General features: G+C 37.0%; 2 protein-coding genes across 3 annotated transcripts; both read right to left on the bottom strand.

Annotated features, from left to right (window-relative positions):
• Positions 1 to 156: 156 nt before the first annotated feature.
• LOC136284183 (melanocyte-stimulating hormone receptor-like) lies at positions 157 to 6,143 on the bottom strand. The gene is made up of 2 exons (XM_066174024.1): positions 6,025 to 6,143; positions 157 to 1,362 (listed from the first exon to the last, which is right to left on the bottom strand). Exon 2 carries the CDS (start codon positions 1,248 to 1,250, stop codon positions 327 to 329), a length of 924 nt encoding a protein of 307 aa, XP_066030121.1. The 5' UTR covers positions 1,251 to 1,362; positions 6,025 to 6,143; the 3' UTR covers positions 157 to 326.
• A 4,501-nt stretch (positions 6,144 to 10,644) lies between these two features.
• LOC131783970 (tyrosine-protein phosphatase non-receptor type 12) lies at positions 10,645 to 26,690 on the bottom strand. Of its 2 annotated transcripts, XM_059100752.2 has the most exons (19): positions 26,421 to 26,690; positions 25,545 to 25,653; positions 24,754 to 24,830; positions 23,832 to 23,927; positions 23,053 to 23,091; positions 22,601 to 22,672; positions 22,144 to 22,206; positions 21,475 to 21,617; positions 20,734 to 20,800; positions 19,498 to 19,572; positions 17,790 to 18,480; positions 16,664 to 16,771; positions 15,264 to 16,166; positions 14,745 to 14,845; positions 13,881 to 13,962; positions 13,192 to 13,277; positions 12,645 to 12,738; positions 12,323 to 12,346; positions 10,645 to 11,988 (listed from the first exon to the last, which is right to left on the bottom strand). In XM_059100752.2, exons 1-19 carry the CDS (start codon positions 26,529 to 26,531, stop codon positions 11,906 to 11,908), a joined length of 3,024 nt encoding a protein of 1,007 aa, XP_058956735.2. In that variant the 5' UTR covers positions 26,532 to 26,690; the 3' UTR covers positions 10,645 to 11,905. The 2 variants fall into 2 exon arrangements, with proteins under 2 accessions (XP_058956735.2, XP_058956744.2); XM_059100761.2 differs by lacking the exon at positions 16,664 to 16,771.
• Between the last annotated feature and the right edge of the window lie 540 nt (positions 26,691 to 27,230).

The raw sequence follows: 27,230 nt of genomic DNA on the forward strand, positions 1-27,230 counted from the left end.
TACAAACATGTGAGAAATATACACATATAGATCATCGTCAGCATAACCGGTCATGGGCTAAGTTATGATCATAAAAGTTATAACGATGATGGTGATAGTAATGATGATGATAATGATGACAATCCTTTTAGACTGTCATAATTATAAAGACAAGAAGTAGCTAAGGATCAGTCAACGGATCTTCAGCGAGCAAAGCTCTCCCTTTTTATTGAATGTTGGTAAAATCCAATTTTCTCGATAAAATAAGCCTTCTGCTCTGAAGCGGACTTCAATATGACTTCTGTGACCAGGAAATTCCGGCCAATGCAAAGATCTCTGCAGCAATACTAACTTTGGGAGCAGAAAAACTCTTTGACCATATCTTTCAATACCTGTCTTACGTCTCTAATTTTCCAGCAGTACAGCAATGGATTCAGTGATGAATTCAACTGAACAAGAGTTACTGCTAATTCAAAAAATAAGGCAACAATTGGCGCATAAGTTATGTACTCTATGAATATCATTATAACAAATGGTAGATAACAACCTAACAACACCAGTGATATCCAAAGTGCACTGGAAACTGTCTTTCTGTATCGTGCAATATTGATCGGTACTTCCCTCCTATTTGGCCGCGAGAGGTAAACACGTTCTTGGACTTGAAACTGGTGATGGCGAAGTATACGATATATTTTCAGGTAGCAGAACGAGGACGTTGATATGCACAGCAACATTATTGCACTGGCAGTAAATAAAAGAATGCGATATCCATATAGGTAAACTACTGCGTTACTACTGCTTCCAAGCCGAGAAAAAATTACAAAGGCCCAGACCCGTTTCCTAGTGATGGTTTGTCTATACCTTAACCCAAGCACCAGCGCGAACAATCTATCCACACTTATTGCAGTTGACGTGAGCAAAGATACGCCGCATAGAGATAAGGCCACAACTGGAGAAACATATTCCAGATAGTAACAGAGACTAGAGTGGTACGGAGACAACAAATAGGCAATATACAAAGGTTGCAATATGATTCCGACGCAAAGATCCGTCAATGCTAGGCAGCTGAATAAAAGTTTCGATGGCGGATGAATCGATGTAATTTTTTGAAGGGCAACAATTATCAAGAGGTTAACTGGAAAGGATGTGATTGCTATAAGCACATTTAAGGATGAAATGATCTGGTTGTGAAGTCCATTCAAACCATTGGCGCAGTAGTAAAAGTGTGCTGCTCTCGACGAGCGGTTTCCGACTCCACTAATGTTCGACATCGTGTGGATGGAATATTGTCACACTCTAGCTTTGTGACAAGATATCCAAACTGCGTTGCTTTTTAGCTGTTCCGTCACTTTGTACAATGCTTCACTCCTTTATTACAGCTTCCTTTAAAGTGATCAGAATGAGACCAAATTAGGAGTGTAAAATTTTTTATAAGGAAAGTAGGAAGAGGTGTTTGTTTTAATCAATGAATTTTAATGGACAAATGATTTGCTCGTTCATTTAAGCATTAAACTATACTTCTTATCGGTTTTGCGGCATAATAGTCCCTTGAAACAGACAGTTTTTAGCGCGACTTAATAATGTATTCTATTTCAACAATCGGTTAATCGGACCGGTTAAAAAAGAGTGAAAACCTATTACAATTTAAATTAAACTAAATACGCTAAAACTAAATACTCTTAGGAAAATTACAACGAAAATAACAGTGAAGCCTACAAAATACCAAAACTCACATTTGTTGCGATGCTGAAGAAATAGTGGTAAAATTTCCGCACAGCCCCATGCTATTGTAAAACAAATCTGTTTTCCCAATGGCAATGTATTGTTTTTGTCATTGTTTTCGCTATCCAATAACTGAATGCATAATGTGGTATGGAGCTGTGCGGAAATTTTACCTAAAGAGTGCCGAATTACTGCCGAGCGGTGAAGAGGCTGCACGTAGTGCGATATGATGAGATATGATTGCAAGAAATATAATATGAAATATGATCACAAGCAGACGTACTGAGTAAAACTAACAACTTCGATGAAAAACACGTTAAATACTTGCAACGTTACGTAACGTTACATTGCACAGCGCGCGCAGAAAAATCTTACAGTAATCAGTGTCGTTTGTATAAAAACAATATACAAAAGAAAGAAGACGTTTGTGATCTACATATTTAGAACAAGAGAAAAGTTTATGAACGCGGTTAACCGATAAAAAGTGCGATATATTGCTTTTATGAAATATACCATTGGTTTAACGAGAGCGAATTATAAGTTTGATCAATCAGGTCGTTCGTCGTGTCTCAGTTTATAAAATAAGTTGTTGTTGTTTTTAAGTAGAGTAAGTGACAGATGAAAGGACATCTTAATAATGTTTTAAATTTGAATCTTCACCCGATGAGGATTCCTGAAATCTCATGAATGTGACACTTAATAGTGGCGGATGATCTTGAATCATCAATACATGTTGATGGGTTTGATTATCATTTAAATTTCAAAATTTTACTGCATTATCAGTGAGAAAATTAATACGCATATTCCACTGATCAATACAGATGAAATTTTGTAAAATTAATTTGAGCGAGAAAAGCTTTCAAGCTATTTTACAGCGTTCAGAAGAGAATGAAAATTTTAGTTTTATTAAAGAGGTAGTTTAAAAATAAAAACATTCGCCTTTTTACTATTTTCATTAACCATAACCCTGTGAGTGAAATTCAAAATCGAGGATCGCAGTCCAATTTTATCTTTTGAGTTAGAGTTCCGATCCCTTCTTTATCCACTCCTTATTCTTTTTGTAGGCCGCTCAAAAGTTTCTACTTGCAATTATAAAACATCATATCTAGGTATTAATTTTACGATTTACAAAAATCTGCGCAACAGATCACGTTGGATAGCAGTCTTGGTTTCGAGGCCTTTTGCTTTATGAGCACTTCGGACAAATTTGCACACACTTTACTCTTCGTTTGATTTACAACAATGGCGTGCCCAATAAGAACCTGACTGTTATGAAAACAATTTTAATCCATACGCTGTGACAGTTACCAGATTGACAAGAAATATCGTACAAGAGAGCTTGAAGAAATTTTATATTGGGAGATGATCTTTGCGACCGGCAGTTGACTGATTTGATTCTCAAAATTTTACTGTAATCTTCAGAGAGAAAATTAATGCTCACCCTCCGCGGATCAATGCAGATAAAATTTTGTAGAATTTAATATATTAAAGTTCACACGGCAACCAGGTGGACAATCAGACATAGTTTGAAGCTACACTGGTTTGCAGATTTAATGAATGTAACCGAAGAAGTTACAATTCATAGACCCAACGTTTCGACACTCCTGTCTAGTGCCTTCATCAGGGGTGATCTAAACGCTGCAACAAGAGGTCCTTTTATATGATCACTAATTAGCGGCCTTTTTTCTGACGAGGTGTAAATAGGCGTCAGGAAGCAGACCGCCATCGTCACGATTTAAAGGAGCGTGGGCGGAGTTAATGTGCCAAGCCTCCAAACAAAGGCGCTGGTGGTAACGCCGATTAGTAGTGATAATTTTAGAATTATCCCACCCAATTGTATGGTTGGTTAGGCAAGTATGCTCCGATAAAGCTGAATTTTCCTTTTTGCAAAGAAAAACCGCTTTTTGGTGCTCTTTTAACCGTGTACCAAACTGGCGTTTGGTCTGTCCGATGTATTCGTTATCACAGTCATTGCAAGGAATAGAATAAATGGCGTCGGTTCGTTGTTCTTTCGTGACAGGATCCTTAGGTTTGGCGAAAATATGCCCCAAAGTTTGAAAAGGTTTTTGAGCAACTTTAACGTTGTGGCTATTCAAAATTCTCTTGATGGGTTCAGTAACACCCTGTATGTAAGGAATAACAGCAAAACCATTCGCTGGTTCCCTTTCATCAAGAGCGTTACTATTTGTAACTGGTTTTTGGCAGTTACGGAGAAAAGTTTTTGTATAGCCATTTGCCTTTAGGACATTGGAAACATATTTCCTCTCCTCAGCCTTCGAATCGAGTGATGATGGTAGACAATCAGCCCTCCTAAGTAAAGTTTTGGCTACAGACTTTTTACTGATTGTCCACCTGGTTGCCGTGTGAACTTTAATATATTAAATTCTACAAAATTTTATCTGCATTGATCCGCGGAGGGTGAGCATTAATTTTCTCTCTGAAGATTACAGTAAAATTTTGAGAATCAAATCAAATCAATCAAATAGGATGGTGAGAATTATTCATCTGCTGTCTTTTTGCCTCAAAACCACGCAATTTACATATAACGGCACATACTATCAACAAGTTTTTGGTACAGCTATGGGTTCGCCTGTATCTGCTGTCATTGCTAACATGGTAATGGAAGACGTGGAACAAAGGGCCTTAGCCACTTCACCGGTTAAACCCTTTTTCTGGAAACGATATGTCGATGATGTTATTTCTGCGGTATCCGGAAATGAAGCGGAGCGCCTCTTGTCGCATTTGAATTCAGTAGAGCCGTCGATCCAATTCACCCTTGAACGTGAAAAGGATAGACATTTGCCCTTTCTTGATTTAAATGTGTCTAGAGGGGTTCAGGGTAATTTAGAGACAAGTGTCTATCGTAAACCCACCCACACCGACAAATACCTCGCTTTCGATTCTCACCATCCTATTTGCCATAAAAAGTCTGTAGCCAAAACTTTACTTAGGAGGGCTGATTGTCTACCATCATCACTCGATTCGAAGGCTGAGGAGAGGAAATATGTTTCCAATGTCCTAAAGGCAAATGGCTATACAAAAACTTTTCTCCGTAACTGCCAAAAACCAGTTACAAATAGTAACGCTCTTGATGAAAGGGAACCAGCGAATGGTTTTGCTGTTATTCCTTACATACAGGGTGTTACTGAACCCATCAAGAGAATTTTGAATAGCCACAACGTTAAAGTTGCTCAAAAACCTTTTCAGACTTTGGGGCATATTTTCACCAAACCTAAGGATCCTGTCACGAAAGAACAACGAACCGACGCCATTTATTCTATTCCTTGCAATGACTGTGATAACGAATACATCGGACAGACCAAACGCCAGTTTGGTACACGGTTAAAAGAGCACCAAAAAGCGGTTTTTCTTTGCAAAAAGGAAAATTCAGCTTTATCGGAGCATACTTGCCTAACCAACCATACAATTGGGTGGGATAATTCTAAAATTATCACTACTAATCGGCGTTACCACCAGCGCCTTTGTTTGGAGGCTTGGCACATTAACTCCGCCCACGCTCCTTTAAATCGTGACGATGGCGGTCTGCTTCCTGACGCCTATTTACACCTCGTCAGAAAAAAGGCCGCTAATTAGTGATCATATAAAAGGACCTCTTGTTGCAGCGTTTAGATCACCCCTGATGAAGGCACTAGACAGGAGTGTCGAAACGTTGGGTCTATGAATTGTAACTTCTTCGGTTACATTCATTAAATCTGCAAACCAGTGTAGCTTCAAACTATGTCTGTTTGTAGAATTTTGTAGCGGGGAAGGCACAGAAGTTAGTTTTTAGCGTTCAGAAAACAAATTTAAAGCTTTCAGGTTGTATTAAAGAGTTGGTTCACAAAAAAAATGCATTCGCCAGGCTTCTACTTTCAATAAACATTAAGGGGCGAAATTAAAATCAAGATTCCCTGTCCAATTTTCTTCTTTGGGTAAAAATTTTTTTCCTTTTTTTTTTCTTTGTTTGTTTGTTTTTTTTTATAAAGCCGCTCAAAAGTTTCTATATTATAACCTTCGCGATAGAATATGTTGGAATACGTTTTTTTAACACAGCGGTATAAGCTGATAATGGCTCGTTTTGCCATAATCTGGCACTAATCTGCTCTAGGCCCACATATAGAAATTGAGGGTCGTGTTACAAATGATTATAATGAGCTCTAAGAAAGATTACATGGATAACTGCCTAAAAAACCAGTGAACGATGGAGTAAATGTCATTCGGAAATCCTCAACTGATGAAATTGTAAATTAAAGTTAGAGCTTGAAAATTGTAAAATAAAATTTCAGTATATTGTCATACCATCCTCAAAGCCAAATAAATTACCTTTTATGTTCGCGGACAGAGTATTTGCCGTGCTGACAGGAGTTCTGACAGAGAAGTCTCGCGTTCAGATACACTTTTTTATGTCTTTAGCTGTTCGCTTCAATAATTGTCAAGTCATGTTGTTGCTCACGTCGCCATGCAAATAAAATTCATTTTTAAATGAGGATTTTTTTTATCATTTGATGGATGTTATTCTTTCTGCCAGATGTGCTTTTCGCCCCTGAGGCGAACAATGTTCTCACCTAATTAGATGAACACTACCTGAAATGCATATTCACGTACGGTAATGGCCTAACGGAGCTACACTCGCAGTTTTTGTCGCTTTAAATTACATCGCACGTGACAACAATGTAACAGAGGCCAATGGGTATCGTGTTTCTATAGTAATTTGCGAAAATTAAGCCATGCGATTGAAAAATGCCTTTAGAATCATACCAAAGAAAAGGAGAAAAAAAGAAGGAAACAAAACAAAGAAACTAAGCAAACGTTCCTCTCCGTAATATCGTAAAAGCTTTGGACAAGATCGCGTGTACACGAAACAAAGAGCATCACGAGAATCGCTTGCTACAGCTTTTATGAACGTATTTCACATTCATTAATAGGAAAAATTTTCACAAGGGTGAATTCAGCTGAATTAGAATGGAAAAAGTGAGGAAGAATATTCTAGATGCCTATTTCTGCATGGCGGAAAGTCCCTTAAAGCAACTCGTAACCGTTGGAAACCAACACAAGGAAACTCTAAATCGCATTTGGATCCACAGAAAACTTTAATCAAATAGCTTGAGGTAGTCTAAAAAGCCTTTGTTCATTTAAAAAAAAAAAGGAGAAAGTCGGATGAAATTAATGTCACTAAATGTTGTATTGTGCATATTTTAATCTTATATAGAGTGTGGAAACATTGCATGGATCACCGGTGATTTTCACATGGATGCAATAAAAAGGTTAAAGTTTGGTTTTTCAAGGAGAAATATCTCTCCACAAAAAGGTTTTAACTGTTAATGCAAGTGTATTCAACATGATTTATTCGACCATAAACAACTTTGCCAGAGGAAATGAATCAATGAATCGATCAATCAATTAATCAGAGTTTGAGCGGAGATTTCCTTTATTTCATCATTCTCTATTCCTCTTTACATCAGCAAGTTATCGTGACAAATACGGCTAAAGTGTGCCACGAGTTAAGAGCAGTTATAAAGAAAAAAAAAATAGGGGAGAGGGGGAAGTCATCTATAAGCGCCTTGAATAGAACTACAGTGCACATGGTAGTTACTAAAGCTCTCCGTGACATGAGTTAAGCCTCAAGCAGTCCTAACTTATGGATTTTTGACTGACTTTTACGTCGGGCGTTTTGTCGTGAAGCTGATACTTCTCTCCGCTGTTATTCTTCTCTCCGACAGAATTTATTAGCTCTGGAAGTGGAAGACGAAGGTTCGAACTGCTATCACTCACCCTGTTCTTTTTAAAACGGTTTGATTTACATGTACAGAATCTGCAATTCAAGAGTAGCGCAAATTTACACTCAGGCAAACGAACATATCTATCGACAGGTGGTTTTATTCTTCCTTTTTTTTTTTAAACGACTAGGCTGATGACTCGACAATTTAAAATATAAAATTGCTTCGTTTGATACTTACTTGCTTATAGAAGATAAATCCAAAAATCTAAAACTTTGAAATCCTTTGGCTAAAAAAGTATTTTTGACGTAATATAGATGGAAAATTATCATGTATGTTTTTCTCCATCATGATAATAGCAATCATGAAACTACTACTACTACTACTACTACTACTACTACTACTACAACTACTACTACTACTACTACTACTACTATACTACTACTACTACTACTACTACTAATAATAATAATGATAACGAAACTACTACTACTACTACTACTACTACTACAACTACTACTACTACTACTACTACTACTATACTACTACTACTACTACTACTACTACTACTACTACTACTACTACTACTAATAATAATAATAATGATAACGACAATGATAAAAAAATCAACATAACACTTCCCAAAGTAATGGTCTTTATGGCATAACACGGCAATTTTTCGGGAACCATTCTTGAGAAATCATTAAACGGCATCCCAGACCCCCTCTCAGATCTCCCCTAATCTGAAGAGCAACGTACCTTTTGTATGTTTACTGAGCGGTTACTGTTGCTAAGACATGGATATTGACACTATCTTCATCTGGTTTTTCAGGAATAAGAACAGTAAAATAGTCAAGATCGCTGCATAATGTATGGAAGAACAAAGTTCTGGCTTGAACATCACAGAACTCTCGCGAAATCTCAGTTGCATGATTGGAAATTATTAGACAGCTCTCCACAACTCAGATTTGTCAGTGTAAATTTAAAAATTTACGCGTAACACAAGTCGGGTTTTTTCTGCTCCAAAAATACAGCACTTTGTACATAGGATAACTGAAATTTTTCACTGCAAATGCGAGCTTCAATACAAACAAGGTTTATAAATAGGATTTTTTCTTCATAGAGACCCCAGATGAAATTTCTTCCTTCCTTTGTATTTCTTCTTCACTTTTTGGATTTTGATGACGAGCTGTTTTAACTTCGATAACGTTTCTTGTTCAACTGTTTTTTTCTTTGAGTTTCTTGAATTTACCTCTCACCAACACAACAACAGCAACAACGACGACAAAAAAGCCTTTAACATTAGCAATGCACAATTTGGAAAGCACCTCTAAAACGAACGTGAGGACTAATACATATTATCGTCATCATTATTATTTCTATTATTATCATTTTTATCATTATCATGTATCTTACAGGATAGTGATATGCTCAAATAGGGGTTAAAAGTTTTTTTAACTTAAGTAAGGAGCCGTGTGGAAGGGTTCAGAACTAACTAAGCTTTTATCAGAATTCATTTTCCGTCCATAGACAATTCATATTCACGAATTTTGCTTCATCTTTGTTGTCACTTGAGAAATTCCCTTTACCTAGAGAATACGGAAGCGATCATCGCATCCCAGTTATAAACACTACTTAAGCAGTGATGAAAATAAGGACTGAAAAAAACTAAGTTTCGTTCGAGGTTTGAACACATGACCTCTGCGATACCGGTGCAGTGCTCTATCGTAGAGGTCATGGGTATATATATTACAGTCATTTATTTTACTTTACCTTTCAGGGATAGGAAACGATATTTGGGGAGGGACTCGCAGGTTACGCCTTTGCCTGAGATTACGGGGCGTTCAAATTCAACATACAATGGTAACGATGGCATTCAAGGGGACGATCCCTATCATATGGAGATGCAAGACATTAAGGACAGCATTCGTGGGTTTTCTAACATGAATTATGAATCCTATAATGATGCTGTTGGGATATGTGAACATAATTACGAAAGACTTGATTATGAAAGGCCAGACAGTCAGACTGCATAGAATTTGGGCTCTGATACTGCTTTATTTTAATGATTCCTACAGATGTCACTGTTCCCCTTCATCCAGGTCGTTTAACTTAACGTTTGGGTAAAATTCAATGGCGTCACTAATGCTTTACACCCTGACATCAATGCGCATGCCCTCCATACAGTATTCTCTACATCTCCTGAGGTGTTAAAAAAGTGAATTTGTTTAAGTTTAGTTGGTTTTTATTTCCTTTTTTCTTGTGACCTTAAAGTTTGATTCAGGGTGATGCTTTAGGGAAAAATTAGACGCAAGTTTCTCTTGGGAGTCGAAGGATTAAGAGCAACTAAAACTCAAACAACGCTAAATTTCTTAATAATACTTGTCAGTTTCATTTCGAACTAAGTCCTCTATCAAATTTTGATTACTTTCCATTAGAATATGAGGTGGGAAATTTATATCTTCCCACATAAATTATCTGTCACAGTAATTGATTATCGGTAATTAATCGATTAATCGATCAATCGATTGGTCCAAGTGAATTGATGACTAGGGCTTTGAATACACAGTATAGGTAAAGTCGCAGTTTTATGCTACAGCTGGAGTAATGTTTTTCTCAATGTATGTCAGTGCCGTGAATTTAATGCATAACGTGGTTAACGTACACGAGACGAGTATGCCTCAATGCAGCATATCTGCTTCCATGCGTTATCGGTCCGGACCGGAAAAAGCAAATCCAAAAAGTAACACACACGAAAGAGAAAGATACAAAAAAGAAAAAACGATCTTTATGGAGGACATTATGTTTTAACTTGCGTTTTCTTTGCATGCAATTAACAATTATTTGTGCATAGTGCGGTAGATATAGTATGGAGTGTTCATTTCATTAAAGTTCACTTATCCTTCAGTGAAGCTTCGCGTCACGTTATTGCTTGTCGGTTATCTTGGTGACGAGTCACGTCATAGTTACAATAGGCGAGTAATTTCTTTTATTTTGCATTTTAACCATTATTTTCATCCTTAATAATGACAGTTTTATAAACGACTCTAATTATCGATTTTGGTTAGAGTATTGCTTTATTCTGTACAACCGTTTTTGGACCAGTTTGGCTTCATTCCAATAACGCATTAAATTTTAAAAAATAGGGAATATTTTGTTCAGAAAGGAAACTACAACAATCGCAACAACTATTTTATACTTCCCACCAGAAAAGAGTGACTTGCAGTTTTCAAAAATCTAAGTGATGGTGACTTATTCACTTCTCAAAGACGGAAAAATTAGTATATTCATTGAGTTTTTCTACTCACTTCTTTCTAAAGATTTCCTAGAGTTTCTAAATTTCATTAACATTTAATTAAACACCGTTAAAAATTCGAAATGAACTAATCGCAAGAGTACCTTTTTTTTTTCCCATGATAAGATCAAATACGATCACATAAAAGCTTCTTTTTTGGTCCTTTTTTTTATCTTTCTCTTAAAATAAATGAATCAAACTGATTATTTGGTGTGTTACACCTCGCAAAATTTCCCTATAAGGGAGTTAGTTCTAAATAGTGTCTCGCTTGAGTCGCAAGTATCGTTGGCCATTACAAACAAAACAGACATTTTCGAGACCCTGTTGGGTTTCCTTCCTTACAAACAGCAGCAGTCTCACATATTTTGCTGTCTGCTGTTTGTTCTGTCAACAAAATTGAGTAATTTGTTGCCAACTCTCTTTTTTAAATTGACTAATTCAGAGCGATTAAAAGCATACCACTGCAACTTAAAAACTTCCCAAAATGAGAGGCAGAAGAAGTTGACACGCCTTTCTTTAGCAGGCGGTCGATAAGCTTCCATTCAACTTAATAAACACAAGACTAGTAATTCATGTCTAATAAATTTCTTTAAAGTCCCCCTTCCCTCCCCCCCCAAAAAAAACAATGTTTCAATAAAAGTAAAGACCGTTTGGTTGTCACAAACACCAAGAAACATTAACATTGATAATAGGGAACGAAAGTGAAAAAAAAAATTCAAAAAGGAAGCTGGGCGAGCCATGACCTCCCACTCATTGCAGATGAGTAGTTCTCATGATAGTTTGCAGTGAAACATGTGTCCAGTTATGTGAGCATTTACCCCTACCGGTGTCTTAAAACAGAAAAAAAAATGCAACCCTATACCCTATTCCAGATTTCGAAATTGGAAAGAAATATGTTTTTCCTGACATTTACCCAAAAGTGAGCCACATTTAGGTTGAAAAATGAATTCTGCTGACTTTAAGGATATCTTTGATCTCGCAGGAACTCGTTCTACTGAGACATAATTTCCATTTTATCTGCCGAAAGATATACATTTACCTGAATTATCCAATTATTTTTGTACATCCAATCATAAAAGAGGTTCATAAAGGAAAAACGAAAAAAAAAAAAACAAAAAGACGAAGATTGTTGTTTGACCCAAAACGTGATGCTCTCTCTTTTCTTGTGTCAAAAGATAAAGGAAGTTCTAAATTATAACCCATGATAGCCGAATGTTGGCCACTGCGCTGGGCATACTCTGGGACCTTTGGGCTTTTTCACTCTCTTCTTGTACCCTAAATGAAAAATAAATAAAGCAAAATAGGTTATTTCATAACTTCATCATTTCATAACTTCATATATCAATCAAATTATCTTTAAAAAAATTTCCACATAAAAATACTATAAAAATTAAAAAAAAAATAAAAGAAGAATGAAAATAACACAAAGTAAAATGAAAACAAAATATGGAAAAAAATAGAATAAAAAACAAACAAACAATCAACAAAATAAGTAATTAGTCAAAGGAAATATATAATCCTACAAAACAAAACAAAAAGACTTCAAATACACTCGATGAATAAGCAGAGCGAAAGAACTTCAAACTGTGTGAAGGTTTGATAAACGTACCTATATCATCCCATGGCACGACCACTGCAAAAAGTGTAAAAGTTGATAAATAGAAGATCAACGGGGCAGAGAGTAATGTTAACAATTTAGATGGCCACGATTTACAAACACACACGTACAAAACAAGAGATGATGGCAATACATTGGAGCTTATCGCCTGAAGAAGACCTGAAGCATGCCGTGAAAAGTTCATAATCAACATTACAAGTAACAACATCCTGAGACAAACGATAAAAACTATTACGCTATTAAACTACTAACTAACGATTTAGTATGAAGTATTGTGCCAAACTATAGGTGACCGCTGAACAGGCCAACTTACTAGTGGAACTCCCCAAACTGTTGGTTTTTGACGTCCCGCTACCACTGTGACTTGCATGCATTGTTGGATCAGAGAGACGCTTGGGTAGACTGCCCTGTCGCAAAGAGTAATCAACTAGTGAGATACATTTATCTAAAAGTTTAATTTTAATTTAGTACCTCATCAATTTTAATCATTATTCCTTGGAACTGAGCTACTCCATGCTTTTTAACAGCATTTGAGTTTCTCGCTCAAAACAATACATCAGCAACAGCAACAGCCGAATATAATTAGGCAAAATCTGTTTATATGGAGTCATTGTCTATCTAGCAGGTTACCAGAGGACTAGAGACTCTTCGAATACGTCTAAATAAAATACGTGAGTCTTTTTCCAAAAATACTTCGCGATAAAGGCGATGAGAACTGTGAACGTAAGCAAGACAGGGTATCATGCATGCATGGTATTCTCGTCATATTGGTGTACGTAAGCAAGACAGGGTATCATGCATGCATGATATTCTCGTCATATTGGTGCACGCCCTTAAAAATTACATCTCAATAGACTAACCTTTGAATTACTTTTAACCATCTTCTTGAATCGGCCCCCTAAAGATCCTCTATTACTCTGCTGCACAGCTTCGTAAGGTTCCTCACCTGTTCATGAAAATGAGATGTATTGACGCTTTGTGGGGGCGATGGTGGTCTTGAGGTTAGTGCGCTGAACGCCGTTGGTCGGGAGGTAGGGGTTCGTTTGTGTTATTGGTCAAAAGCATCATTACTAAAGAAACTGTCTCCTCACACTCAGGAGTGTACGTGGGTACCACGAAGGAGGGAAGGGGGGGGGGGGGAAAAGACCTAAAAAAACATGATGGGGGTAACCTACGTTGCATTAGCATCCCCCCATTCCGCCCCGAATGAGTAGCAAAACTCTTATTCGCTTCAGCAAAGGCGACCCCGAAAAGCTGAGTTTTTGTAGGTCTCATGGCTCAAGTGGTGATGTTATCTTTTATCTTTGTATGCACACTGAGTGACTAAATGGTAGGGAAAAGAACGCAAAAAATAAAAACGACCTACTAACCACGGGTCTGAACGACATCAAAAAAAAAAAAAACTACAACACAAACCCACGAAGTGAACGAGGAAGCGAGTGCGTGGAAAAATGGACAGGCGGAAAACTGGTCAGACATAATGTGACCTCTATGCTTCAAATTGCTTATGCAGCATGTTGAATGAAGTGAGTGAATTTGCTTTACGTACCTGGAACAAGGAACGCCTCATTGGTCTTCTCAGGGACGGCCGGAGGGGAATCGTCTCCATCGTTTGATGTAGACGTAGACCTCTGGGAAGAAATATAAGGGTTTGAAATATAAGTCACTCCTTTCTTAGAGTGACTATTACATTGCATCTAAGACAAATGAAAACAAAGATAAACTGGTGGTGAAAACATTGTAACCAACAAAATATAAACGACATCACATAAGTAATCCTTTTGAAAAATTCAATTGTGACTTCGCCAAGCGGAAATTTTCATGATCGACACCAGTTTTAATTTACCTCTTTAAGAATTAAGCTCCGTTTAAACGGCCACGATGGTTGATGATAGTTTTAACTATCACGCGTGTTTGAACGTAAATTATCATGCACTATCATGGAAAAACACTATCTATATGTTTTTGCCGTTTGAACGAGCGGAAGATGCTGAATGAGTTTTTCTGTCAGCAGTTTTGCCCAAAACGGGCTCAAACCGAAATGGCAAATGCTAACATGACTACAGAAGCGGTCAAATATTTCGAAGAATGTCTCGTAACCCGTTCTAATCATCTCCTGGTAGGCTTCAGTATCTTCAACTCGCAACTTCTTGACTAAAAATTTTGAAATGCCACAGAAATCACTGACCTAAGCATGCGCCATACTTGTTTACAATTACGCGATCTCCTAGCGTGATTTTGTCAACTATCATCATCAACTGTTCGAACGCAGACACGATAGTCAATGATAGTGAATGAAATTTGAAACTATCATCAACTATCATGACCGTTTGAACAATGCTTTACAGCTGTCCAAAATTTGACCATGAATACAACTGATCACGGTAATAAAATAATACGATAAAAACCATACTTGTAAACTTCCTGAAGAAGTCTGAGTTCGGAGGCTAGGTGGTCCACTATCCTTTTTGTCTGGCCTGTCTCTCTTTTTCGAAGTAACTGTGGCGTAAAGATCTGTAAAACATAAGTTCTTCTGATTTAACTTAAGATGTCCTTTCCATCCAAATTATCTGCGAATAATAACCACATTCCCAAGACAGTAAATGGCAGGAACAACATTGCAAGATGTTAAATTGCTTTGGATATCTAGGGACAGTTTAGTCAGAACCAATGGCTGACCGACAGGGTTTTCTCTTTTCTTAAGTTTTAATTTTATTTCACTGTATCTTTCCAGAGATCACCTAACCCTGAATATCAAGACACTATGACTTAAATTAAAGCCTAGCACACTACTAGACGATTTGTTTATCTTCTTCTTTGGGAGTTATTTTCTCTAAGAAGGAAACGGACCTATAAGGCTCCCACCGGAAGACAATTACAGCTCTTTGTTTATCGGGGTTTTGTTTGTTAACTCATAATCTTGTGTACATACCTGGCCCAATCGTCGCGTCATCTGAAGCCTGTGCTTCTCCATCAGGCGGACGTCTGATGGAAACGTCTGGTACGCTGTTACTCTTAGCAAAGAGTTGTTGGTCGTCTCTTCTGTTTAAAAGGGGCGACCCTTGCAGCTTCATTTTGGCATCTTTCTTCACGTCCAACGTATTTTCAAGTTTAGGTTGCTGCATTGGATGAGCAGGAACCATCTTTCCTGGCGGCTGCAAATGTCCAACCAGCTCATACGAAGGCTCAGCGATTGGCTTCTCTTTGACCTCCACAGGGGAACCACCACCTTTGTTTTGCACAGGAATAGCAGTATTTCCTTTGGGATGATTACTGCTGAACGGGGCAGGTATAAATACTGGAGTTGGTTTTACGGTCTTGCTCTCAGTCTCTGGTATCCCTACCAAGGCATAAGCCCCCATTTTTGGTCGTGTCTTAGGTGGTTCACTCTGTCTCTTTGGCTGCGTCTGCGACTGCGCATGTGGAGTTTTGCGCGGATCCTCATCAGCTGGTTTTTGCTTCTGATACTGTAGCTCAAGGTTAGGCTGTGGTGTCGTTGCTTTGGATGATGTAGAACCAAGCAAGCAATATGGCCCAGACTGTGAATTCTTCACCTCAAATCCACCAATGCTTGCATCGCCAATGGTACTTGAACTCGGGTCCTGGAACAAATCAGCACTCAGGGGACATCGCTTTGGTCCAGAATCAGCGTGAACCCTGTTAGGGACCGTACTGAAACCCTTTCGGTCGACGCCTTCTTTTACATTTTCTGGACACAAGCCTTGTGGTGGATTCTTGGAAGTTGTTTTTGAGTAACTGCTACCATGAATCCATGAATCGTCCAGTACATTTGGGGAGCTTGATGATCTTACCTCAATGGGCATTAAAGGTTTGACTGAGTAAAAAAGAAAAGAGAAAATTACTTCAGATGAGATTTGATGGGATAAGAACAGATGCAATGGAAAGGGATGAGATAATATGAAATCAGAAGAGATGAGGCGAGATGAAAAAGAAATGCAAAAGGGGATGAGATAAGATATAATAGGAGGCAATGAGATGAGGGTAGATGAATATAAGAGATGGAACGAAATGGGACGTGCTAAAATGAAACGATATAACAGGAGATTTTCCCTCAAATAGTGAAAGAGCTTGAGAAGAAATGAGATTAGAGTTTTTTTTCTTTTCTACAACTATGAAAGAGCTTGCCAATAAAGGAAATGATGTCTCTTCAAACGATTACAGAGCTTAGAGACAGTGATGTGTTTCATCAGTGATTTTACCACACCACAGGCGTTTTTGTTTCAGTAAACTGCATTTGTACCAGGTAGGACACGATAAATATGCAGACCATGGATTAATCTAAACATATTTCTTACGAAATTTTTAAATTACCTTCAACATTTTCATATCTGACACCTGCACCATTCTTAGTTACAGAGCCTACGGAATGCCTTTTGGATGGCACCGGAGGAACATCATCTCCGAGATCAATTAACAGACCTGTTTTAACATTTAACATTATTACAAAACAACTTACGTTACTTTAATTTACAAACTAAATTATATACAACCGGCGAATAAGGTTTACTACAGATTGTCTACAGGCATGCCATGGGGAATCCGGAGAGATGTCTTTAGCGCAAGGATAACTATCAACAATATACTTCAGCAACTTATATGTGTGCGCACGTACGTATGCATTGCCTTTTTCCTGTGCCATTTCGGTATGGCATGACTCAATCAAACTAACCTTTCAAGTGGCATTAAAGATCTTTAATGGCGCTTTCGTTACTTGCTTGATTACTTTTCAAGGATACATTAGTTCTAGAATCATTCACATCTTTATAGATTTAATATTATATAGTTAAAAGTTAATTATCAGCAAGATCAATCACATAGAAAGAAATAGTTAATAATCACAGCGAGCACGAATAATCAATCTTAGTGTTGTTGCACCGCTTAGTGCTAACAGTGTGATTGGATAAGTAAGAAAAAAACAACAACAAACAAACCAACAAAAAAAAAAAAAAGAAAAAAAACAGAGTGCACAACATCAAACGGTTGCAAAGTGATTGTCTCAAGTGTATACATGACTCTCACAAGTGACCTGAAAATAAAGCAACTGCATAATAGAAGCCTGAACAAATTAACCCTTTAACTCCCATTAGTGACCAAGAGAGAATTTCTCCTTACAATATCAACATGGTATCAAGCAGGCAAGTGATAAGAATACAGAAATATATCACCTGGGGTATTCTTAGAATTACTAATGAGATCTTGGGAGTTAAAGGGTTAACTGCTGCGACGGGAGTTGAACCTGTGCCTTCAGAGATGCTTGTTGGGGAAAACGCGAAAAGGTCCCGAAAGCACGAAATAAAACTTCCAAACATTTTTCAGGAAACAAGTTGTGAATTGATTTACCATGTTACATATGTTTGTTCAATCGATTTTTGCAAAATACTCAGGGTTTTGCCCGGGGTTAATGCTGGAATTCACAGTATGATGTAACTTAACATACCTTCAGGTACATGTGCTGTTGGTTTTTTGTCTTCGCGCTTTGCAGAAACCACAGGAAACTCATAATCAGACGAAATGACTTTCTTCATAGGTGGAGGCATTTCATATCCTGGACTAGATACTGGTGAAGGAGTCATTCCCTTGGGCACAACCTCATAGTCAGAATTCGTTGGACTCTTCTGTTTCATCTCAAGTGGGCTTCCATTGCCTGTTCGAGCTCTGCTTGAATTTGAACCAGGTATGTTTGCTTTATGTGGTGGACTAAGTGGAGCTGCAAATGGCGCTGACGTTTCGCGTGCTGGTGATACCGGCGTAGTTTTAATAACTTTGGAAGGAAATTCAATATTTACGTAGTCACCGTTAGCATGCGCTGATGATTTTGCCGCGGCAGCTCTGTCAAGTTTTGGTAGATTGGGTTTACTTGCCAGCTGTGGCTTAGAATTGCTTTTCGTCTCTTTAGGCGAAGGCAGTGGTGCCAAGGGTTTTGGAGACGATCCATTCTCGACGTCACTCTGTCTCCACCGACTAACACTGTTTAAGAATTCACAGTTTTCATAATCTTCATTCCCAGGAGGTGATTGAGGCGAAGTAGGTAATTCCACATTGACATACGTGTGAGACTTCATCCTCTCTCTATCGAATTCTTCTTGAACGAGTTGAACAACAGCTTTGTAAACCAGTGCGTACTGCTCCTGTTTGAGAGATCAAAGTGATCTTGTCACAAATACCCTTTAACAGGCACTTTGAAAATAACTTTTACTAATAGAACAAGAAAAATGGGAAGTTTTGAGCTCGGTAAAGAAATAGAGAAAGATATTTTTCATCTTGTCACGAGCGTGGGACAAAGAAAAAATTCTGACTTTCCATAAGGAATCGAACCTCAGACCGTCGGATCCCGCGCTCTGATGCTCTACCACTAAGCCACAGAGACTTTACAGCGAGCGAAGTCTATTACGAAGTTCATATGACACGTGTGTTGTATACTGCTAGGATCAGCGATGTCGATAGCGTCATGTTTGGTAATAGAATAAGAAAGACTGCAAGTTTTCAGCTCGGTAAAGAAATAGAGAAAGATGTTTTTCATCTTGTCACGAGTGTGGGACAAAGAAAAAAATACTGAGTCCCTATGAGGAATCGAACCTCAGATCTTCGGATTCCGCGCTCCGATGCTCTACTACTGAGCCACCAGCGTCATGTTTGTTGATAGAATAAGAAAGATAGTAAGTTCTGAGCTCGGTAAAGAAATAGTGAAACATATTTCTCATCTTGTCACGATGGTGGTGAGTTTTGGGACTAGGAATTTTTTCTTTGTCTCACGCTCGTGACAAGACGAAAAATGTCTTTCACTACAACTTTTTACTTCTTTGTCTCGAGCAAGTTTTAATTTAAATGTATATTATTTTTATAGATTTTTAGTTTACACTTTCTTTAGAGGACCCCCTGAAAACCACTTGGATGAGACTCATGGGATAAATCGCTATTCGGTGGATAAATCTCTACCCGGTGGATAAATCTCTACCCCTGGATAAATCTCTAACCAGTGGATAAATCTCTACCCCATGGATAAATTCCCATCCGGTGGAAAAATCTGTAACCCACGGATAAATCTCTACCCGGTCGTTAAATCTCTGCCCGGTCGATAAATGTCTATCCGACGGATCTACACAGTATATCATGACTGGGAAAAACAAACTTTGATAACATGGTACCTTTGTCTGAACCATGGCCATCCTTTGCCTTCTAAGATCCGCTACTATGTTATACACACTAAAATTAGCCGTCTTCTGCAAGGTAACGTTATGAATGTGTTTCATTTGAGAATCACTCCTATTTTTTAATACATTTTCTTTTTAATTGATTGGTACGCAATGGTCTACCAACACTTATACGAACAGTGAGGCAGACAGACAGACCTCTGCTGAAAGTTTTGTAAAATTTATTGACTAAGGAAAATGTGTTTCCGCAAGCAAAGAGCCTTCCATTGCGCATTATTCATACACATATCCTTAAATTGTTTTTAAGTTTTCACCTTAAATTAAACTTTTATCGGAAGTTTTAACGTTTTGATGACAGGCTCCTTTAAAACAGCCCACCCATATCCCCATAACTGCGCGTGCAAATACTCAACAAGAAAATTCCATGCTACTGAGCCTCTGTTAACCCTTAACACCCCAACATCAGTATCTACATTCTCCCTACTCTTCCCTATAAGTTTTTTTTAGTCTAAAGAAGGAGAATTTGTTTTACAATCAAGGCATCTTAGGTTGGTGATCATTTCCTCTTTTCTTATGATATTAATGAATGATTTGGCAGTTTTACTTCAAGGAGAATTTGGATGTTGGTCACTATTCAAGGGTTTAAAGGGTTAAGTAACAGATCATAGATGACATCAAAATGTGAACCAAAAAAAGCACAGATGAGGTGCAGCTGAGTGTGAATTCTTTTGTCCTTAACCCTGTAACTCCCAAGATGTCATTAGTAATTCTCCTTACTGTCTGCTACACAATTCATCTTATGTTATTTCTGAGAATTTGGTATTGGATCAACAAATGATCCCCTAATTGATACTTTTCTTAGTTCTCGTTGCATATCTTCTTGATTTTGTATTGATATTGTAAGGAGAAATTTGATCTAGATCACTCATGGAAGTTAATAGGTTCAGAAAAGTTGACATTTTCTGTAGTTTAATACAAGGACTGCACAGGTCCACAGAAACATGGAATGGAATCCATTAAGTTTACATGATAAAAAAGCAAGATGTTGTTTGTGGTGACATCATCTCTATATCTGTCCTTCACTAGCAAATAAACAGCGAATCAATTAAAATGTCTGTATAATTCAGCTTGCCATGCATCTAAAATACTCTGGGTAGACCTGGGAAGAGTTTCCTTGAGGGTGATCAGAGCTGCATATACAACATTATCACTGAGTAATTTTGTACTTACATGCATTTTAAGAAGAGACCATGCGTAATCCACAGCACAAATTGTTCCTGTTCGACCACAACCAGCACTGGAAAAGAAAAGAAATCATGTGATTAAAAAAAAGGTTAATAATGTCTCTCAAACTATGCCAAATTACCATCTAAACCCTTTACATCCTAACATCAGCAGCGATATTGTCTCCACTCTTCTCTATACATTTCTTTGGATGCTGACAAAGGGAATTTACTCAACAATCAAAGCATCTTAGGTTGGTGATCATTACCTTCATTCTCATGGTCTTAATGAATTATTCAGCAATATTAAATCAATGTAAGGAGAAATAGGTCCCTGATAACTTTGACTAGGGGTTTAAAGGATTTAAGGACTGTTGCGGACTGAAACTTTCTCATTACATGTATTTGATAATAAACACAAATAAATCCAGGGAGGAAGTGCCCAGCATGATGTGTGTCACTGCAATGGCTGAACCATTTCCTTATTTTACATCTTTGATCCCTTGCATCTTATTTCCCCTGGCTTACAATATCAACCCTGAATCACACATCAAGGTCATGATCACAACTAAAGGACTTCCTGATTGCCAAACAAATTCTCCTTGTCAGCACCTTAGGAAAATGTATTGAGAACAGTATTGAGATTTATGCATACTGACGTTTGATCATCAGTTGAGGGTTAACATCAGATTTAATTGACAATTAAGTTTAATTCTTAATAACCAATAATATATTTTTTTGGCCATACCTGCAGTGGACTAATAACTGTTGTTTTCTATTTCCTTGTACAGCCCTGAGGGTTTTGTTCAATTCTATGAGGGGTGTTGCAGATCGTGGAACATCATGATCAGGCCAAGCTGTATACTGCAACTGTGTCACCATCATTTCTTCCTGAAAAGCGGAGCAAAATTAATTGACAACTATTCTCCATTGTGGAGGTGGCTAGAGGTGGATATTTACCAAGCTATGCAGCAGCAAGGTAAATATCCAGCACTAGCCATAGAAACTGAGATGAATAGTTGTTTTAGTATATTCTATAACAGTGAGATAATATTAGTGGCACAAAAAGATGGTTTTTATTAATTTATTCCTGCAATGATTACAATGATTACAATTTTTGGGTGCATATCCTGTGCAAGTTGTTCAGAGGTGAAAAGCAAAGGATGTTGGGAATTTGAGAAGCCAATCAGAGGGCAACATCAATGCTATCCACTGTTTTAGTATATATTAGTAGGAAATATCCAGTTATAAAAATTCAATCCTGTTTAATTAAAATGACTTGTACTATAAAGTTCCTAGCTATTAGAGAGCCCAGGCCTTAGCAATTTTGGGGTAGTTGCAGTTTTAAATTCAATGAAATTTTTATGTAAATGTCAATAATTATTTACATTTTTCATATGATTGTTTGCAATAATACCTTGCCAGATTTCATATTCATTGTTCTCATGATAAACCCTTCTGCAATATCCTCTGTAGAAATCTGTTACAAGATGTGAAAAGACAAATATATGACAGTCACAATTGAGCTCAAAATGGTTTTATAATCAAGGCATGTACAGCTATACTGCATGATTGTAGCTAGTATACACATGACATATTAGTTTGTCAATCTCATTTTCTATACTAAATGTTAAATGTTACGTCAATTACCTAGAGGGCATTAAGACCAGTGCATAAAGAAAATATCTAAGAATCTAGTTGCATATCAAAACAATTCAGAATAAAAATATTTGTATCAAGAGCAATTGATCACTTATAAAATAAGGCTCCTGACACAAAGATGAATCATTATTAATACTAGCACTTGTCAATTTAACAGAATTGATTTGGACATCAAAACAAGATCAAAAACAAAAACTCAATCAGTAACTCACCAATGATATTTCCAAGCCAGCGAATTTGAGTACCTCATCTGTGCTTTCTGGCCAATATCTTTTACATTTTAGCTGAGATCAGTAAAGAGTAAATAATTTAAAAACTGAAAATACCTCCCTTCCAGTATTATTTTCCCTTTTTCAAACTTTTGTTATCTACTAGACACAAGTAATCATAATGACAAAAAGAGGCTAAATGAAAGTAAGACACTACATAAGTGTCCAAACATTTAGTATAGACAAGGGTATCTTTTGATCTTTGCTTTCCACTTTTTTTCTTTTCTTCTTCTTTTTTTTTTTTTTTTTTGGGGGGGGGGGTAAGGGGAAGGTTGAGGGCTCAACTTGCGTACTCATGCTAATTTGGTCTGGCTGCATATTGACTAATGTCACGGTAAAGTCATTTGAGTTCTTCTCACCCAGTTGATTATACCTGTAGAAGAATCAACACTCACCTTCCCCATCTCAATTTCTCTGCATACCATTATCACAATCTATAGATTCAAACATTAGTTGACATAAAGTGTCAGTCATTACTCCAAGAATTAAAATCATCTTTTACTTCTTTTACTTCAGATTGACAATGGGAAAAACGCATTGAGTGGGTAAGACTCTCCTCCAAGGTTCCTTCTCAGTGAACCCACCAAGACGTAGATGTAAACAATTAACAATACTCCATTTCACAGTTGGGTGCTTGGTTGTTGAGCTTTTGAACAGGGGTGAGGCTAAGGGTGACCTTGTTATTTTACATACCTTGCCGATTTTCAAATGTGAATTACTTTGTGATCATGCTAACTAGATACTGGTCTCTATACCCACAAGGTCACCTTCAGCCTCACTCCAAATCAAAGGCTTGGCAACTAGATACACAACTTTAAAATGGCATATTTTGAGTATAATTTGCCAGTGTTCTATCATATAAATGCCCTTACTGACTGGACACACTGAGTTTTCACTATTCAATACACTTAGTTTTAACTATTCTGTGACAGATACAATTTTGTGAGTAGGCAAGCATTTGTAAACAAAATAAAGTAAAAAACCTTGAACCTTTCTTGTGATAAGATTTTGAACATCAACCAGTTCTAAGATTTTAACTAACATGGTTAGTCTCTTTGCTCTTGGTTTCTAGATGTTAGATATCTCAAGCTCCTGATCTAACTGTTAGTTATCTGAAGAGCCTTAAGAGAAAGGAGTTTACTTAAGAAACAGCCAAGTTAAAAAAATGTATTACCTGGCATTTGTGAGATGCTATCACTCTCCAGAAATCATCAACTGTTCTTGGCAAAGGACCTTGTAGAGCTAGGTAATGAGTCTTCCCATCTGGTCCCTGGTGATACATAGTTTTATATTGAATCATCCAGGTTATAGTTTGATACAGGATTTTTTTTTCTCTTTCTTGATTAGTTTATTTCTTTATTTTGGTATTTCTTTTTATTATTTCCTATCTTTTCTCTTATTTCCCTTTTTTTCCTTGGTTATATGGCTTAGTAAAACTAGTAAACAAGGTGAAATTGTGTTGGAAATGCTCATTAACTGCACAAACATTCTTCAGTTACTTGAGACAAAAACACAACTTGCAAATAACCCTAAGCTGAAACATATTTTCACTTTCAAGTTTAAATATTTTCTCAGAAACAATTTAGTTTTTAAATTATTGTGACACTGAGCCAAAAGTGAAACTCTTTTGAAGCATTACACATGTAGCTTAAAGAAAGTGTCACTAAAAAATGTTTCCTGCATAATGTGGTGACAGCCTGCAGTTGTATTGCATTGTTTCCTGTTTTCTCAGTTGAATTGTTTAACCTTTTAACTCCCAGATCAAATTTGTAATTCTCCTTACTGTCAACCATACAATTCTTATAATGTTAGTTCAGAGAATTTAGTATTGGATCAACTAATTATCCCCAAATTGATATTTTTCTTTATTCTCATCACTCAACTGGTTGATATTGTATTGTTATTGTAAGGAGAAATTCTATCTTGGTCACTCATGGGAGTTAAAGGGTTCATTTTTCATTTAATTTAATTACACTTCTGACCAAGGGACATAACAATAACAATAACAATTACAAGAGCAAATCAAATAACAGTGAAGTTATTATCCTCATCATGGGCATGAAGTCTCTAACTCTTTCCTATACTGTATATTATACCTTAATGTAGTTTCCATTGATGTAGTCTGAACCAGGTTTACCAGCCAATGATGGAAGAGTGATACGATTATAGTCAACTAAAAGTGTAATAACAATAATTATCAGCCATGATAGATCAGTATCAACTGCCCACAAAGATGTCGACTGCATACAAACATCATTATCCATGCAGTGTAAATTTACATGTTTTGGTTCAAGTTTGATCATTCTCATCAAAGTTTATGAAGGCTTTTTGTTTCTTGCATTTTTTTTCAAATCTACTCCTTAAATATTGCACTGGTTGGGAAATTTTAACATAAAGAAGAACTAACGCTACTGAATAATCAAAACATAAATGCTTAGACTTTGTAAACTTGCCCAAGCAAACATAGTTTTGTATAACTTGACATGTGCAATAACCCTTGAAATTATGATTTGCAGTTATATTTTCAAAAGCATGCAATTAAATGAGCAGTTTCTCATCTTCTAGAACCCACCACCATGTTGTGCATTGTGAATCCTTTACACCCTCGCATCAGTATGCATATTCTCTATACTTTTCTCTAAATATTTACTAAGGTGCTGACAGAGAGAATTTGTTTAATGATCAAGACCATATTTAGTTGGTGATCATTTTCTTCATTCTTGTGACCTTCATGTTTGATCCAGGGGTGATATTGTAAGGAGAAATTAGATGCTAATCATTCTTTGGGTTTTTGAAAGTAAACTTAGAACAGAGCAATATCTCATGCAAAATTTTTAAAACTAGAAGACATTTGAAAACTAATGAAAACAACTGAATAAATACTTACATGGCACAATATCTTTATATCGGTTTTTAGGACGATTATACTCAAGCTCTCCTTGATGAGTACTGTATTCTGGATCTTTCTTCAATTTAGAGGACATATCCTTCAATTGCTACAAAATATTAAATGATAAATTGAAACATAAAATCGACAAATTAAAAATTATGATGGTGGGAGGGGCAGGGGTTGGTATAGCCAACATGGAGTTGTATTTTACCAAAGAAGGAGGTTTTAAAAAATTTTTCTTTGGCCAAAGGAAAAAAAAAAGAAAATAATAATAATAATAATAAAATTATGCATTCCGAGTGATCACCGCCCTATGACACCACGATCACACCACAGAACTTTCGATATGCTTTTAAGCACAGTTGCATAATTAATAGGATTTTACTTTCGATACCTCTGCTAAGAATTAAGATCTTTTCTATGAGAGCATTCACTAATCTGTAACTCAACGACAAGGTTTCTCATTTAAAATTTTACGCCAGTATTGCGGATCGATCGCTAGGAAAAGCAGATAATGAAATTTGTTTACCGACAACGCGCTCCACAACATACTTTCCAGTGACTTCCGGTAATCGTTTTGAATGTTTGATTTAAAGATAAACCTTCGTCATCTTTATCGATAACATACCGGTCGTCGAATAAATCGTGAACCGCGGTGAAACTTTAAAGCAAATTAATTTGATCTCCAGGTAGTTATGTACAGAATATTGAAATAACACGGAAATTAGCAAGTAGTCAAATATTTCGGTTTCACCAAGTTTAAGCAGTCGCTTAATTCGACGAGAGAAGTAAAAATTGAGTTTCGAAATTAAAGAAAAGAGTAATCGTACTGTTAGGTTTCCCTTGGTCTAAAGAAAAAAGGGATATATATACCTGGAATTCCCTCGCAAAACCATTCTCTCGCCGTGCATTGTTCGAAGGATGTAAACTCTCTGCGTGACGAAGGAAAGACTGCAGTCCCTCTGGGATCTTTGCCGAAGACATGATCAAGAGTATATCGACAAAAGCGGCTGATCAAGATGTTGGATACCGCTCCATTCTACTGCCAAGGAAACTTGCAAAATGTTTGCGGAAATAAGTAGTTGCTGAACTTTCCGCACCAAAACAAAGCTTCATCTACAAGGGTCTACCTCCTCTTGTGTTAGAAAGCGCCTGCGTTGTTACCCAGAATTCGTCGCTCCACCGGATGTTTTTACAAAATGAAACTTCCGGCTTATATTCTTCCTTGTCTTTGTTTGAATAACGCCTTTATTTCTTTATCACTTGAGTTGATATTTATCTAAAATCCCTCTTGTTTCAAGAAATTTATTAGAAATAATTCAACACATTAATTTTTATCACGGCCGGAAGAAATAGCCTCCTCGTAGCGTTGACGTGGGTGAGAAAGGGATGACGGGAAAGAGAAAGAGTGGGAACGACTTCTTTCTCTCACACGTTCACCCTACCCACGCTCTCCTCACCCTGCCCGGGTTGGTTTCCCCGCTGGAGGACGCCTGAGGACGGATTGGTACAAGTCTATCTCTACCTCTATTTTGGTATTTCCTTGAGACAATAGACAAAACTAAGTTAAGCAAAAATATAAGAAAGAAAGTAAAAAAAAAGAAAATTAAATAAGCAAACAACGACTGAGCAAAAAATTAACTATCGTTAGATCAAAGTGTCGAGTCTCAAACATAATCTACT

The sequence above is a fragment of the Pocillopora verrucosa genome, chromosome 11 (genome assembly GCF_036669915.1).
Source record: "Pocillopora verrucosa isolate sample1 chromosome 11, ASM3666991v2, whole genome shotgun sequence".
In the NCBI taxonomy this organism is placed as follows: Eukaryota; Metazoa; Cnidaria; class Anthozoa; order Scleractinia; family Pocilloporidae; genus Pocillopora; species Pocillopora verrucosa.